Consider the following 13,344-nt stretch of genomic DNA (forward strand, 5'->3'; position numbering starts at 1 on the left):
GCTGGCCAGGACTGGGACCACCATTTGGTCAGTAGGACACTTTTTTTTTTTTTTCAGTTTTCAACTAGGTACCTGACATAGGCTGCTATGTTCACATTAGCACCTTGAACTCTGCTTGCTGGCAGTTTTGAAGTTCATGTTACAGCAATTCTTTTGTATTTTAGCTTTGGCTCAAACAGTGCTTTAAGCAGTGTGGCATAGGGACAGGCAAACTGTTTTTAACGAAAAAACTATCTTGTCCACATTACTTCAAAGTGAGTTTGAAAACCATTCTGCCTTGGACTGTGTGTGTCCCCAGTGCTAAGCCTTGTTCTCCTCTGTTAGACAAATATATTCCAGTTCAGAAAGCACCCCTGTAATAAAGGCTCCAAGTCAAAAGTCACTCCCCAGTATCTACTCAGTTTTACACGTCAAGCTGGAATTTTCCCTATGGGATTTTAATAAATGACTTCTTCCCCACCCCCAAAGACAAAGAGGATGATGTGCAATAAAAGGTTCAGATTTACTGTTGGGACCACCCTGTGTCACAGAACGTCATCTGACACCACAGCTTCAAGATGCGGAAGCCGCGTACGGAAGCTGGGTGCTTTATGAATCGTCTTGACCAGGAGAGTGAGAAATTGAGTTGCAGCCAAAAGCACTGGCCAGATCCGTTTTCTGTTAGCTAACGTGCGGCAGGCTGCTCTCGGCCTTTCCTGGGGACGAAATAAGGAGGGCAGGGTTGTACGTACTCTGACACCCTCCAGCTCTCCCCAGCTTTACCGTGGCTTTGACCCCATTCCGACCTGGTATCGCCCTTTGGACAGGAACACTGGACCAACTCAGCGAAGCCAATACCCAGTTCAATAAAATATTAGTTAAATGATAGCAAGTGAAATATCCATTCGTATTATAAAAGATTAAGTCCGTGAAAACAGGCAGGGATATAGAGAGATCATCGGCTACGGGACAGCCAAGGGCGTGAGGATTTAGACCGTCATCAAAAGGAATTTTTGGAACCGCAGACCTGCATGCAGTCTGTCATGATTGCAGAATGATAAGAGAATTCTCTTCCGTGCGCTTGACACATCCACATCTAAGTATTTGCAATAGAGGGTCTCAAAATGAGGGGAAAGGGAAACGTCATATCATTTGGGTATTTCTTGCACAAGAGAGAAGTGGCCACTGATGTTCTTATTTTGAAATCCTCTATCAGACTTCTTTTTACCATTTCACACGGTAACAGACATCATCTTATTTTTTTTATGGCTTCAATATTTGTTTCCTGAGCAATCCATTTCCTAAAATATATTGCATTTAGGCACACCTCCACTTTTAAGCCGCTTCTTTGGCATAAGATCAGACTGCTGAGACATAGAACCTATCTGTCTCTTCTTAAATGATTCAACGTCTGTGTTAACATCAAAAAGTTTGAAACATTACAATTGTGTAGATCATATAATTAAAGAGAATATTTTCCAGTGCTTTCATTCCATAACGGAGTTATTTATTTTCTGCTCATTTACTGCAAATATTTCAAATTTTAATAATCTTTGATAGCATTTATTCATCTTCAGTAACAACATTACCTCAACATTACAGCAGTATATAACACATTATTAGATTGGGGGGACCTCTCAAAATATTTTTTTTAAACAAAGTGAAATCATTTTTAGAGTTTCCCTTTTTCTTCTCTAACAAGTTTTTAGAGATTTCTGTTTCTCGCTGTTGGTAAAAGGAGAGAGACGCGTCAATGTATGACTTTCCCAGTGGGGCCACTCCTGTGGACAGATGCTATGCAATGTCAGAGAAAGGTTCGTGTTCCCAGCATCACTTCTGGAGATTTGTATGCTGGAGGGTAAGAAAAGCACAGAGTGTGGTCGGCTCGTCTCCGTTTTGACGGAGGACCACAAGCAGAAGCGTGTGCTAGGCTGCGTCAGGAAGGAGGCATTTTTCACATGGAATTTAAATAATGAGTCCCGTCTGTCCCTTTGCCAACAATACTGTGCTGACCTTGTAGGCTTGCGTCCTTATTTGAGTTGTTTTTCCCTTAACAACCAAGCCTGTAATGTGAGATGTCTTATGTGGTATGTTGTCCCCTGAAGTGACCGTGGTTGTAATTTTTTTTTTAATATTCAGAGAATTGATGGGTGACAGTGCTAGTTTATGTAAGGTACTTGTACTTTAAATATAAAGAACTTCCAACCTTGCCTGTATCTCATGGACTCAGTTATCAAGGCACAGACAGGAGAAGCCCTAGCAACTACTGGCCAAATCAGATAGAAGGGAGGAAATTCGAGAAATCCCAGAGACTGTGGCTGGGGTGGGGGGAGGAAGAAGGGGATGGAAAGGGCAAGTCTGAGTTTAAACTTGGTCTCTGGTTCTTTAGGTTTTAAAGTAATTCCCAACACAGCAGTGGTGTGTGGCGTGGTTATTTTATTTTTAACATATTGTATTTTGTAATAGAATTCAATAGCGTTTTCAGCTTAAAGACATTTATCTGATGGCCAAATTCACAAAAACAATTTTTTTTTTTTTTTTTTTTTTTTTTTTTTTTCTGGGGGGGGGGGGGGNTTTTTTTTTTTTTTTTTTTTTTTTACTGTGAAGTGGGTGATGCTAGGAAAGCTCCTGGAAACAGCACAGGGGTCTGGACTGTTGTTTTCTGACCTGGAGCTAATAGGAATTGCTTTTGTTATTCTGTGAGCGTCGATACATGGTATTTAGATCTTACCGTTAGTATGATTTTTATTAGTTAAATGTTTTATTTGGTATATTTCTGTATCGATTGTTCTCCACCTGGTACATTTACAACAGAATGTCAAGGAGCATTCATCGTTGAAATAGTTGGACTAGATTAGGTCTGAGCCTCCACATTTTCAGCTCTCCAAACACGCTTTGGTCAGCGTAGCCGCACGCCTACAGTCTTGCCACCGCGTCCCCTGTCCCTGAAGATGTTTGAGCTGTGTCTACCCACGAAATTCTGGTCCTGGTAAGAAGTAAGGAAGCGAACCCGGCAGCAAAGCATCAGCCTCAGGACAAACTCTGTGTTCTGACCAATGCCCTGCACTGATTGGCTTGTTTCTTGCTGAAACACCTTCCTCTGAGATTGCGTGTCTAGAGCATCCCATAAACTTGCATCCTCCCCAATAGCTGTATTTGTGAGAAAATGGCTTTTTCTTTTCTGTGTTCATGTTCGTCTTTTTTTTTTTTTTTTTTTGAGAAAGAGAGAGAAAGAGAAAATGGGAGAGCATGAGTCAGGGAGGGGCAGAGAGGGAGAGAGAGAATCTTAAGCAGGCCCTGGTCAGCGTGGAGCTCAACTCGGGACTCGATCTCATGACCATGTGTTCATGACCTGAGCTGAAATCAAGAGTCAGACATTCAGCCAACTGAGGCATACCCAGGCGCCCCTATCCTTAGGTTGTTCTTAATTCGTGAATAGCCACACCTTTATGTGCAGGCGTAGACACCCATATGGAGAATTAAAGAATTCTTGGTGTTAGTCATTTGCAAAGGTGGCTTGGCCTGCTGATTGGGAGCTGGAACATAAGGGTTGTTCTTATATGTCCAGGAGAGAAGCCATGAGCTCCCAGTAGAGGGACAGGGATATTTAGGAGGAGTTCCCACTTAGCAGGTGTCATGATGATACCAGACTTGCAGAAGAATGTGGGTATGTGCAAAGAGGGCCCCAGGGTGGTCTTTCTTTCTCCAGTGACTATTTCAGTCTGTATGGCTTATAAAATCTTTGGCATTTTCATTATATAACTATAGCACATTCATATTAAATATAATCCTCGATATTATTTTCTTTGAAGATGAGATTTGATTTTCTTTTTTTTTTAATTTGAAAAAATTTTTTAGTGTTTTTTATTTTTGGGAAAGAGAGAGAGTACATGGGGGAGGGAAGAGAGAGAGGGAGACACAGAATCTAAAGCAGGCCCCCGGCTCTGAGCTGTCAGCACAGAGCCCGACGTGGGGCTCGAACTTGTGAACCGTGAGACCGTGACCTGAGCCAAAGTCAGACTGAGGGCTCAGCTGACTGAGCCCTCCAGGCAGCCTTGATTTTCTCTTAAAAGCTTTTTTACCCAGTTACTTTGACTTATGTAAATTGTTTATCTGTAATTATTTTCAATGACTTACTCAATTCTAAATATTTTGAAGTGATTTCTGAGTATTATCTGGTGTAATATAGTTGCTCACATGCGCATGGTCTGTGAAACTGAAAGAACTCATGAAGGATGTGGGTGTAGACAGAGAAGACTGAGCCTTGGGCCACTCCGGGTGGAGATATAAAAGGAGGTAGAGAAGCCATGGCCCAGGGGGCAGGAGGCCACAAGCCCTTGGTGTCCTGAAAGACAGCAGACACATAAGAATCCCTGTGAGTTATCACTGGGAGGTCAAGGAAAATGAACACCAAGTATTGAACACACGTGGATTGTGTTCAAGTATTGACGTGTGGATTTTGGAATGCACACGTCGTTGCCAGTTCCACCAAAGTGGTTCTGGTGGAACACTGGAAGCAAAAGTTTATTGGAGGAGCTTCAACAGTGGGGTCAGGAGAAGAATTTGAGATTGTAAGGAAAGACAACTCTTTGGAGGTTTTCTTCTTATAAAAGAAAGCAGAGAAGTGACAGGATAGCCTAGAGAGGAAGTAAGACTTTGTTTTTGTTAGATTTGGGGTATTTTATTTATTTTTAGTATTTTAAGATAATTTTTCAGATTAAGAAGTAACATATTTGTTTCCTGATGGACAGAAAACTTGATGGAGGATTTTAAAATTTTTTTCTGATAAAGAAACCAGTTTCTGCAACAATGCTTAGAGAAGTTCTTTCTGAAGGAGATGCACGTTCTCTTGGCCATTTTTGGCACGGAACAGAAATGAGGGGGCCGGAGATGTCACTCTCTGGGCTTTCCTGGTAAACCCAACTTTTATCCTCAGTTGCTGACTAGAGGCCAGATATGATTTCCTCGTGGAATTTTTTTAAATACCCAAATATATTTTAACCCCCCAATTTGTTAGTTAATGTTGTAAATTACACTCTTTGTTGTTTTTAACATGTTCACAATGGAATAATCAGACCATATGAAGTCAACAATATCGAGTGAACCTCTCTACTTTGGCTTCTCAAGCAATACTGTAATACTTTATCTCAATAGACTGACCGGTGTGGAACGTTCTTGAGTCCGTCTGCCGCCAATCTGAAATGGTCACAGAAGGAGTGGATCTGCATGGCCATAATTGTCTTGTGAATTGTTTTCTTTCTCTCCACAATAGCTTTGTGTCAACATGACCAATGAGAAGACGCACCACTACATCAGTGAAGTGCTTTTTCTACAGGAGCAAATGGAATGTGTACAAGAGGGAGTTACCATGGAAACAGCTTATTCTCCTGGTAACCAGACTGGAGTTTTGGATTTTTTTTTCCAGGTATTCATATAATATAATTAGATACTTTATGGGATTTAAATATACTGGAGACAAAGAATTTTCTTTCAGTGGGCCTTATTTTTGAGATCTCTTTCTATATGAGGCTTCATTATATTTACATTTTTTCAGTCAAATGAGGAGCACAGGTTAGCTTTACCTGAAGAGGCATTTGAAAGGTTCTCAATTTATTGAAAAGACTAGAAATACCAGACCGTATTGTTAGGAAGATATTCAGCCTTGGCTGTGTCACCAAAACTCTCCTGTGTCACTGTTACAAACGCTCAATGTGCAAATTAGTATTTCATAAAACAGTTCTAAGACTAACAAGGTCATGGAACAAATTCAATAGAACCCTTTTAGCCTATCTTCAAAGATTCTAAGTTGAAATATGCAAAACCATTGGAGGAAAAAGTATACATCCACATAATCTTAAGACCTATGCAGGGGTTGGTCTCTGCCTCGAGATCTCTGTCGTAAAAACAAAAACCTACCGTATCTTACCTCCTAATATAGGAAGATATTATATACATCTATAATATCTCCAAGATACTCAAATATTGTTTAAAACTGACACCCCTCGCCTACTGAAGAGCGTAAGATGTAATTTTCTACTTTTTATTTTCTATAAACAGAGACTTCTGAATTGATACGTGTAACTAATATGTAAAATATTCTCATTGCTGTTACCAACTTGTCAAAAAAATTCTTTTTTTTTTAATTATAGAAGAAGCTCTCTTCCTCCAGAAGACCCTCCCTCATCATGACCCATGTAGTACATGTCCATGTCCATGTAAGGTTAAAGAGTGTCTTCAAACAAAGAGTAACATATAGTGAACTGTGTATGAGAGGCTACAGATGCCCTTCACCCTCATTCTCCCTGCTGTACCCTTGACTGCTCACCAGTGGTCAGCCGCATGACGTTAATTCTATCTCTTCAGTGACTATCCTTGAGATTTCACGGTGGGGTGATTATTTCAATAGGAGGACCCTCATCAGAATGACTTGGAAGTGAGAGTGGATGTTTCTGAATGCTACTTCTCTTTGATGCCCACAAAAATGAAGTTGAATAGCAAGTATAGGGTGAAACTTGGGTGTTTACCTACAAATACGCAGCTCTGTGTGGCAGACAAGCGTACCCTACAATACCAAGGAAGCTTATTGTTTCCTTCCTAGTACCCATAATCCTCTACTTCTCACAAATCTCTGTAATTTTTGCATAGGCCATATTCATACTTCAACAAACATATATTTGCCTTATGTACATGAAGCATGGGGGTGGGTCCAGATTCTTACCCAACTCTCCACATGTCTAACTCATGTTACCACACATTTACCACAGAATGTGCTAGACCCTTCTGTTGTTGAGGTGAAACGGTACATACTTTGGTAGAACTACTCAGTCTGTCATGAACCCTCACTTCTGAAGGAACCGAGGGTCATTTTTATGGATTTTTCTCCATGTTCTGTTTTCTTCTTTAGACACTTCAGCAAGTTTCCAAGTCTATAAATTTGATTACCACCATTCTTTCATGGCTTTATATTAAATGTTCAGAAAACATAACATGTACAAATTTTCAAATTTTGGGAGACAATACAAATTATCTTGGTATCCAGCCATCTCATCCTTGGAAAATATCATCTTGCTTTGTAGTAGAGTCGTCTGGTTCTTTGGGAATTGATCCTTTCCCTTATACTCCTTGAGGCCTTGACTTTGAGTTGCTGAAACAGCCATTAAAGCTTTAAATTCTAGCCTCCAAAGAAAAGGTCTTTCACTGCCCGTGAAATATGGATGCACTTGCAACATCCTTAACCAACCATGTACCCTTCCACTGGGTGTCTGTATGGACTCATGGTGGGGGGAGGCGAGTGGGGTGGTGGACGTGTAACAGCACGTGGAAGTGCATCGTGGAGTGATGCCCAAATGCATAGGAAAAGAAGCAGCTTCTCATCTTCCATATCAACATCTTACTCTTCAGCAAATAAATTGAAATGAAGAATCTCTGGTCTTTTAGTACATTCCGGGCAGGACCAGTCCTCTGCCAAGTTCGTGTTGACTTTTCTTGCAAGGTGTCTATCCATCCACTTTGTGTACCTATATATTTTTGTCATCTCTGGCTCTTTCTGGGGTCTCGGGCTCTCTGAGAATCTTGCGATGTACCACACGGTGGACTTCCTTCTCTAGATCTCCTTATCTGAAACAGTTTTCTTTTGGTAATAAAGGTCTCTCAAGGTCTTAGTGACCTAGAGAGTTCGCTGAGGTGGGACTTGCATCTGGTGCGCCTTCCTAGTTCCTTCCCAGGGCTCTTTCTCGCTTAATCGGTTCTTCCTTCTCCTTCTTTCCGGGGAGGCTATCCGTCTGCTCGTTCCATAGATGGTGCTTTAGTTGCCAAAGGGTTCCCCAAGGGTTCCTCCTGGTGTGTGAGCTCCCGCCACGCCTCCTCATGGCTGCCACTTTCAAACTTTCTTCTCTCAGTGGCTCTGGAAGCATCTCAACTTTTGCAGCCCTCAGATATCTATATATAGTCTTTGCATTTCCTTTACCATGAATAGGCAACTCCAAGAGGCTTAGGACAACTAGAATATTTCAGCTACAAAGAAATAACTTTCTACTGGCCACATAAATAACAATTTGAAGGCCTGTGATGCTACGGTTGGGTGACCTCAGGTAAAAATGCAAACTGAATCGCTAGAGGGGTCAATATTGATCTCTTCACTTCCTGAGAAGAATTATTTTTGTGGGATTCACATTTCCAAAAGCACACTGAGTTGATGTGAAAAATTAAAATACATGACAGAATAAGGTAAATAAATAATATAAATTACCTTATCTTTAAAGGTAGAATTGACAGGTCAACAGAAAACTTTCCTAGGAAAGAAAAGATAAACAGCACAGCACTGGGTGAAAGCTATTCACCTGATGTGTAAACCGTGCGGGCCCAACGGCGTTGTGTGTACGGGGAACAAATTGTCAGAGCTTAAGAACTCTTTCACACAGCCTGTCCTTCACGTGAAATTAATTTTAAGTGGTTCCTTATGTATGACTTTAGCTATCAGACTTCTAATCTGAATTTTACAAGTTACAGCTTCCGTCTTTATTTTTTCTAGGTCTTAATATTATAGTCACTTCTAGTTCTTGCTGAATGGAGTTTTCTACAATATTTTATGACTCAGCACGATCATAGGTTCTGTTTTCGGATAAGTTAGCTGACCCACCTTAACTATGAAGTGGTAGATATGGGGTATGGGTAAAAAAAAAAAAAACCCTCTCCTTTAGTTAGAAATTTTCTTTTTCTTACTGAGATGAGAACATACTTGTAAATAACTCCGGTGTTTTAATGACATTAAAATACACTTTTTACTTTTATGTATTCATCATCCATCAATTCGTAATCAATCAATACTGTTTAGGGCCTCCATTACATCAAGAGTTTTGCTAGGTGTCCAGGATACGATAGTGAGCAAACACAGATATGTATTAAAAGTAGACGGATTCATTTTTTGAGTGCTTATATGAACACAATGAAAATACAAATGAGCATACATGAACAATAACAAAATCATCAAATTGAGTAACAGATGAAACATACTATCTCTTCTTGATTTTCAGAAACCATCTGGATTTCTCTCTTTATTGGATGAAGAAAGTCAAATGATTTGGTCGATGGAAACGAATCTTCCCAAAAAGCTACAAAGTCTCCTAAAATCTTCAAACACAAATGCAGTCTATTCCCCCATGAAGGATGGCAACGGTAATGTTGCGCTCAAAGACCAGGGCACGGCGTTCACGATCATGCACTACGCAGGAAGGGTAAGTCAATGAAGCACGATGTATCACATGCAGTAAGGGATGGAACGTCTTGAGGACAAGCTTTAAAGTTCTAGATATTTTAGAGTTTGTTATTTCAACGAATGGCAGTCGGGTGAACAACCCACACAATTTTCCTCTTCTAAGCTATTTTATTTTAACCTGATGAGGGCTCTGCATCTTTGGAAGGTGGATGATAAAGCAGGCGGTCAGATCCTTCTGGAATGTTCCCCAGATTATAACATAATGTGAGCAAAAGGACCTTGGATTTAATACAGAGAGCTCTTCCCTGAACTTTGGGATCCTTTCCTTAATCCAAACAAATATTGGTTTTCTGAGTTTACTTACCTTCCACAAGCTTTTAGCGTTATATTATTTTTGTTAAGGCACGCGTCACCCTTAGTAAAGAGAGTTACCCCCAACACTCTTGTTTCTTGCATACCTTCAAGGACTTCCCCTTACCTGTCTAGAAAAGTCTCACCCCTTAGGCTGGGCTAATATCCCAGGCTTCTCTGAGCTGATGCCAGTCATTTGAGCCATGACTTCTGTCACAACCCTCCTGTGCAAAACCTCTGTTTAGGGGACTTTTTCCAATCTACTCACTGTTTCCTTAACTCTACACACCTCCCCACTTGCACTGCTTCTGCTCAAGCTTGAAGTACCCTCCTTGTCTTCTTCACAAGGCCACATTGCAGCCATCTCTTGATACTTAAATCTACATCCCCTCCCCTCTGATCCAGCCCCCATCTGTGGGATTATATTCTAGCTTTGAATTTGTAGCCCTCAGTTTCCCTCCATCTGGTCCTTAGAGAATTTGTATATCAGAGGGTGAACACTCCAGGCACTGCCTCACACTCAGCATATTTCAGATCATTTCAGTCAGTGTTTTTTCTGAGACGTTCCTGTGTGCCAAACCCAGAGCATTAGCGAACCGAAGACGAATAAACCATATTCCTCACCCCCAAACATCTCATTCTCCACAAATAAGGAGAAGGTAAATTAACCAATAATTATGATAGAATTTGCTTATTATAACACTGGTAATAGGAACGAAGTTGTGCACTAGCCTGGAAGAGGAAGTAACATTGGGCTCCTAAAGAAGTGCAGAAATACTCACCTGGAGGAGGGAAATGTGACCCAGGCCTCTGGGGGTGGCCAGAGCTTACTGAGTTAGAGCTCAGTAAGGCTGAGAGGAAGAAGTATTCCAGCAGAGACACGGAATCTCAGAAGAGAAGGGCAGGGGCGTCCCCCAGGATTCGGTGGCAGAGGGGCAGAATCCACGGAGCCGCTCAAGTGGAAAGCAGTGTGGGTAGGAAACAGCTGGCAGGACGCTACGTTGGACCTTCTAGAACGACTCAAAACCAGAGCACAGGACAAGGGTTTCCAGCACGGCTGAGGCCTCGTCTTCGATCAGGAAGCTTCCAGCCCAGCTGAGACCCTGATGCCACCACAGGAACAGCCTCCAGTTGCCGCCATCACCGCCACCAGTCAAGTGCCCGTCCCCTGACACTTGACGTGGAAGAAGCCGGTGACCGAGAGACGGGGCCCAGTGATCTCCAGGCTCCGTGACATGCTTCTCAGGCAAAACAGAGAGGAAGTACGGCCCCGNGCCATCCTGCCGCGTCCACCCACGCCCTAGTTGGGAAATGGTACAAGAAGTGCAGTTCAGTCTATAGAGATTGGCTGCTTTTAGCCAAATCATGAAAAAATATGCACGTACTGCTCAGGACTCTGTCCTCACGGCAGAGTTAACTCTCGAAATACTTTCAGACGGCGTGGGGGACGAAGAGAGGGCAACGGAGGACACAATGTGGGGCGGGTTGCGGGGGAAGGAAGGGGGCGATGGAAACGCTCAGGCAAGGACTGCGCTCCGACGATAGCAGAGGCTCCACCGGTGCTGTTCTCTCGGGGAGGGTGGGACGCTGACCGGCTACATGTCCACAGCAGGGGAGGAGCCGTCGCTTGACATGACAGAGGTCTCTCCCCTGCGCTGATGCATGGATGGTTCTAGTGCCGACCACGAGGGGAAGCCCTGGAGCACAAAGGGGCAGCCCGGATAGTCAGCGTGGTTGTTCTGAATTTGAGGTTTTTAATAACAATTTCTGTAGGATGCAACAAGTAAAATTAAAGGGGTTGGTTGTTTTTAGAAACCTAGGCATATTTTTGGAAATGTGTATCTTGAAAGTTTCACTCAGGAAGAGCATGGGAAGGAAGAAACGTAGCAGGAGAGAGAATCCTGGAAACTGAGAGTAAAGAAGGACTGGGACCGGTAGGAAATACACCTGAATGGGACGGCGGCCAGGAGCCCAAGGAAACGTTGCAGTAGCATGGCGCTGTGTGGTGAACTGAGATTTTACACACACACACACACACACACACACACACACACACACACANGAGAGAGAGAGAGAGAGAGAGAAAGAATCCCAAGCAGGTTCACAGAGCTCGACTCAGGGCTTGATCCCACGACCCTGGGATCGTGACCTGAGCTGAAGTCAAAAGTCAGATACTCAACAAACTGAGGCACCCAGGTGTCCCTAATTTTCTTTATAACAATAGCAATCTCCTAGTTCCGTATTTGAATTCTCTAATATATATTTTCTTATTGGGCCTTTATTGAATTCATAAGTTTCAAATGAAATACCGTAATAGGATATAACCAGTGATTTTGGAAAATCATTTTCCTTTTTTCTTCCAAGTGCCGTGGAAACTATCTTAAGTCCATCTATACCTGACCCGCCTCCAAAGTCTGTTTGTATAGCATCTTGGAGATGTTCCAGATTGAAAAACACCAAGTGCATGAAACTGAATGACACCAGGCTTTGGAATAATATTTTGTTGATTATTTTATGTGTGTTTCTAAAAATTATTCTACGAGCACTTAATAGAATTTCAGTTTCAATTGTGTTTTAAAAATTTGGAGAGTAAACAACGAATAGTTTGAGTAAATACAATTATTTCATTGAGCTCCAATAGCAATAGAGCAAAGTGGAGCAAGTCAATTGATTAGCTGCCACCAGGCCGAACCCCACGGAATTATGAATTTTTCTGTAAAAGTGCCTTTATGTTTTAAGCAGGATTTTCCATAATTGGAGTCAATTTTGTGGTTTTATAAAAAAAAAAAACAAAAAGCCTTTCATTTCACTGAGATCTCCTAATGAGTCTGAGCCCAAGGACTCCCTAAGGACTTGTTCACATGTTACAGTATATGTATATATAGATTATATGTAATTTGTGGCAATATGTCAATGGCCATATGCCATTCTAATCATCAGATGTAGCTCCATGTTCTCAATTTTGAGCTATTGCATTTTCAAGAAAAGCAGCATATTCTGCATTCTATAAATCAAGAGACGTAGCAAAGAGCTAATTGGTTTAGAAACAGCATGAAAGGTTGATTTTAGACAGTAGTATGAGCGTGTCTGAATAGCCCTTTGGTGATAAAGTCGATCCCAAGGAAGAGCTCAATGGTTCTGGGGGTCTTGGATTTCTTTGTGGCCTCTTCTGTGGCCAGATGGGTGGGTTATAGCATCTTTCTGATCACTACTTGCTTTTCCATGACTGCCTTACTGGTTTTGTTAGTAGAGACTCACATCTCACAAGAAGGATGATCATCATGGCTGGTAATGATATTGACACCCAGCCCACGAGGATAGACTCACCCATCTGACCATTCTACTTTAGCTACGGGACCCTGCCATGCTTCTGATTCTTCTTTGGAGCAGAGGCTCATAGGTCCTTTTAGAAATATTTAAGCAACGTTATTTGAATTATAGCTGAAGATCTTTCCTAAACACATTTGAATTTTTCATTACTCATAGGAGCCTGGTGTATTTTCCAATCTCCATTACAGAAATATTTTAAAGTAAATGGGAAGAGGTTGTGCATGAAATATTAACAGGGTCTCATTAATGAGCATGAATCTGCACTAAAGAAGGCAGAGGGGTTTTGTTGTTGTTATTTGTTTTAGCAAATTTTAAATCATATATGGATTAGCCGTTTTAGGAGTTGCTCTTAAATTTCCACTGGTGATTTAAATGATGGATAAGCATTAAATCCAGAAGTGTGTCTAATTTTATTGGCTCTTAAAATTAAGAATCTCGAAAGAAAGAAGAATTATGATTTGGAAGAAGAC

General features: G+C 41.6%; 1 protein-coding gene across 1 annotated transcript in view; it reads left to right on the top strand.

Moving 5' to 3' along the window:
• Positions 1-13,344, top strand: part of MYO16 (myosin XVI) — a 461,549-nt gene that overhangs the window by 282,367 nt on the left and 165,838 nt on the right. Inside the window, exons 21-22 of the mRNA XM_077754002.1 lie at positions 5,252-5,404; positions 9,012-9,212. Coding sequence (XP_077610128.1) covers positions 5,252-5,404; positions 9,012-9,212 — 354 coding nt within the window. The remainder of the gene's footprint in view (positions 1-5,251; positions 5,405-9,011; positions 9,213-13,344) is intronic.

This window comes from Crocuta crocuta, unplaced genomic scaffold (genome assembly GCF_008692635.1).
Source record: "Crocuta crocuta isolate KB4526 unplaced genomic scaffold, BGI_CrCroc_1.0 scaffold31, whole genome shotgun sequence".
NCBI lineage: Eukaryota > Metazoa > Chordata > Mammalia > Carnivora > Hyaenidae > Crocuta > Crocuta crocuta.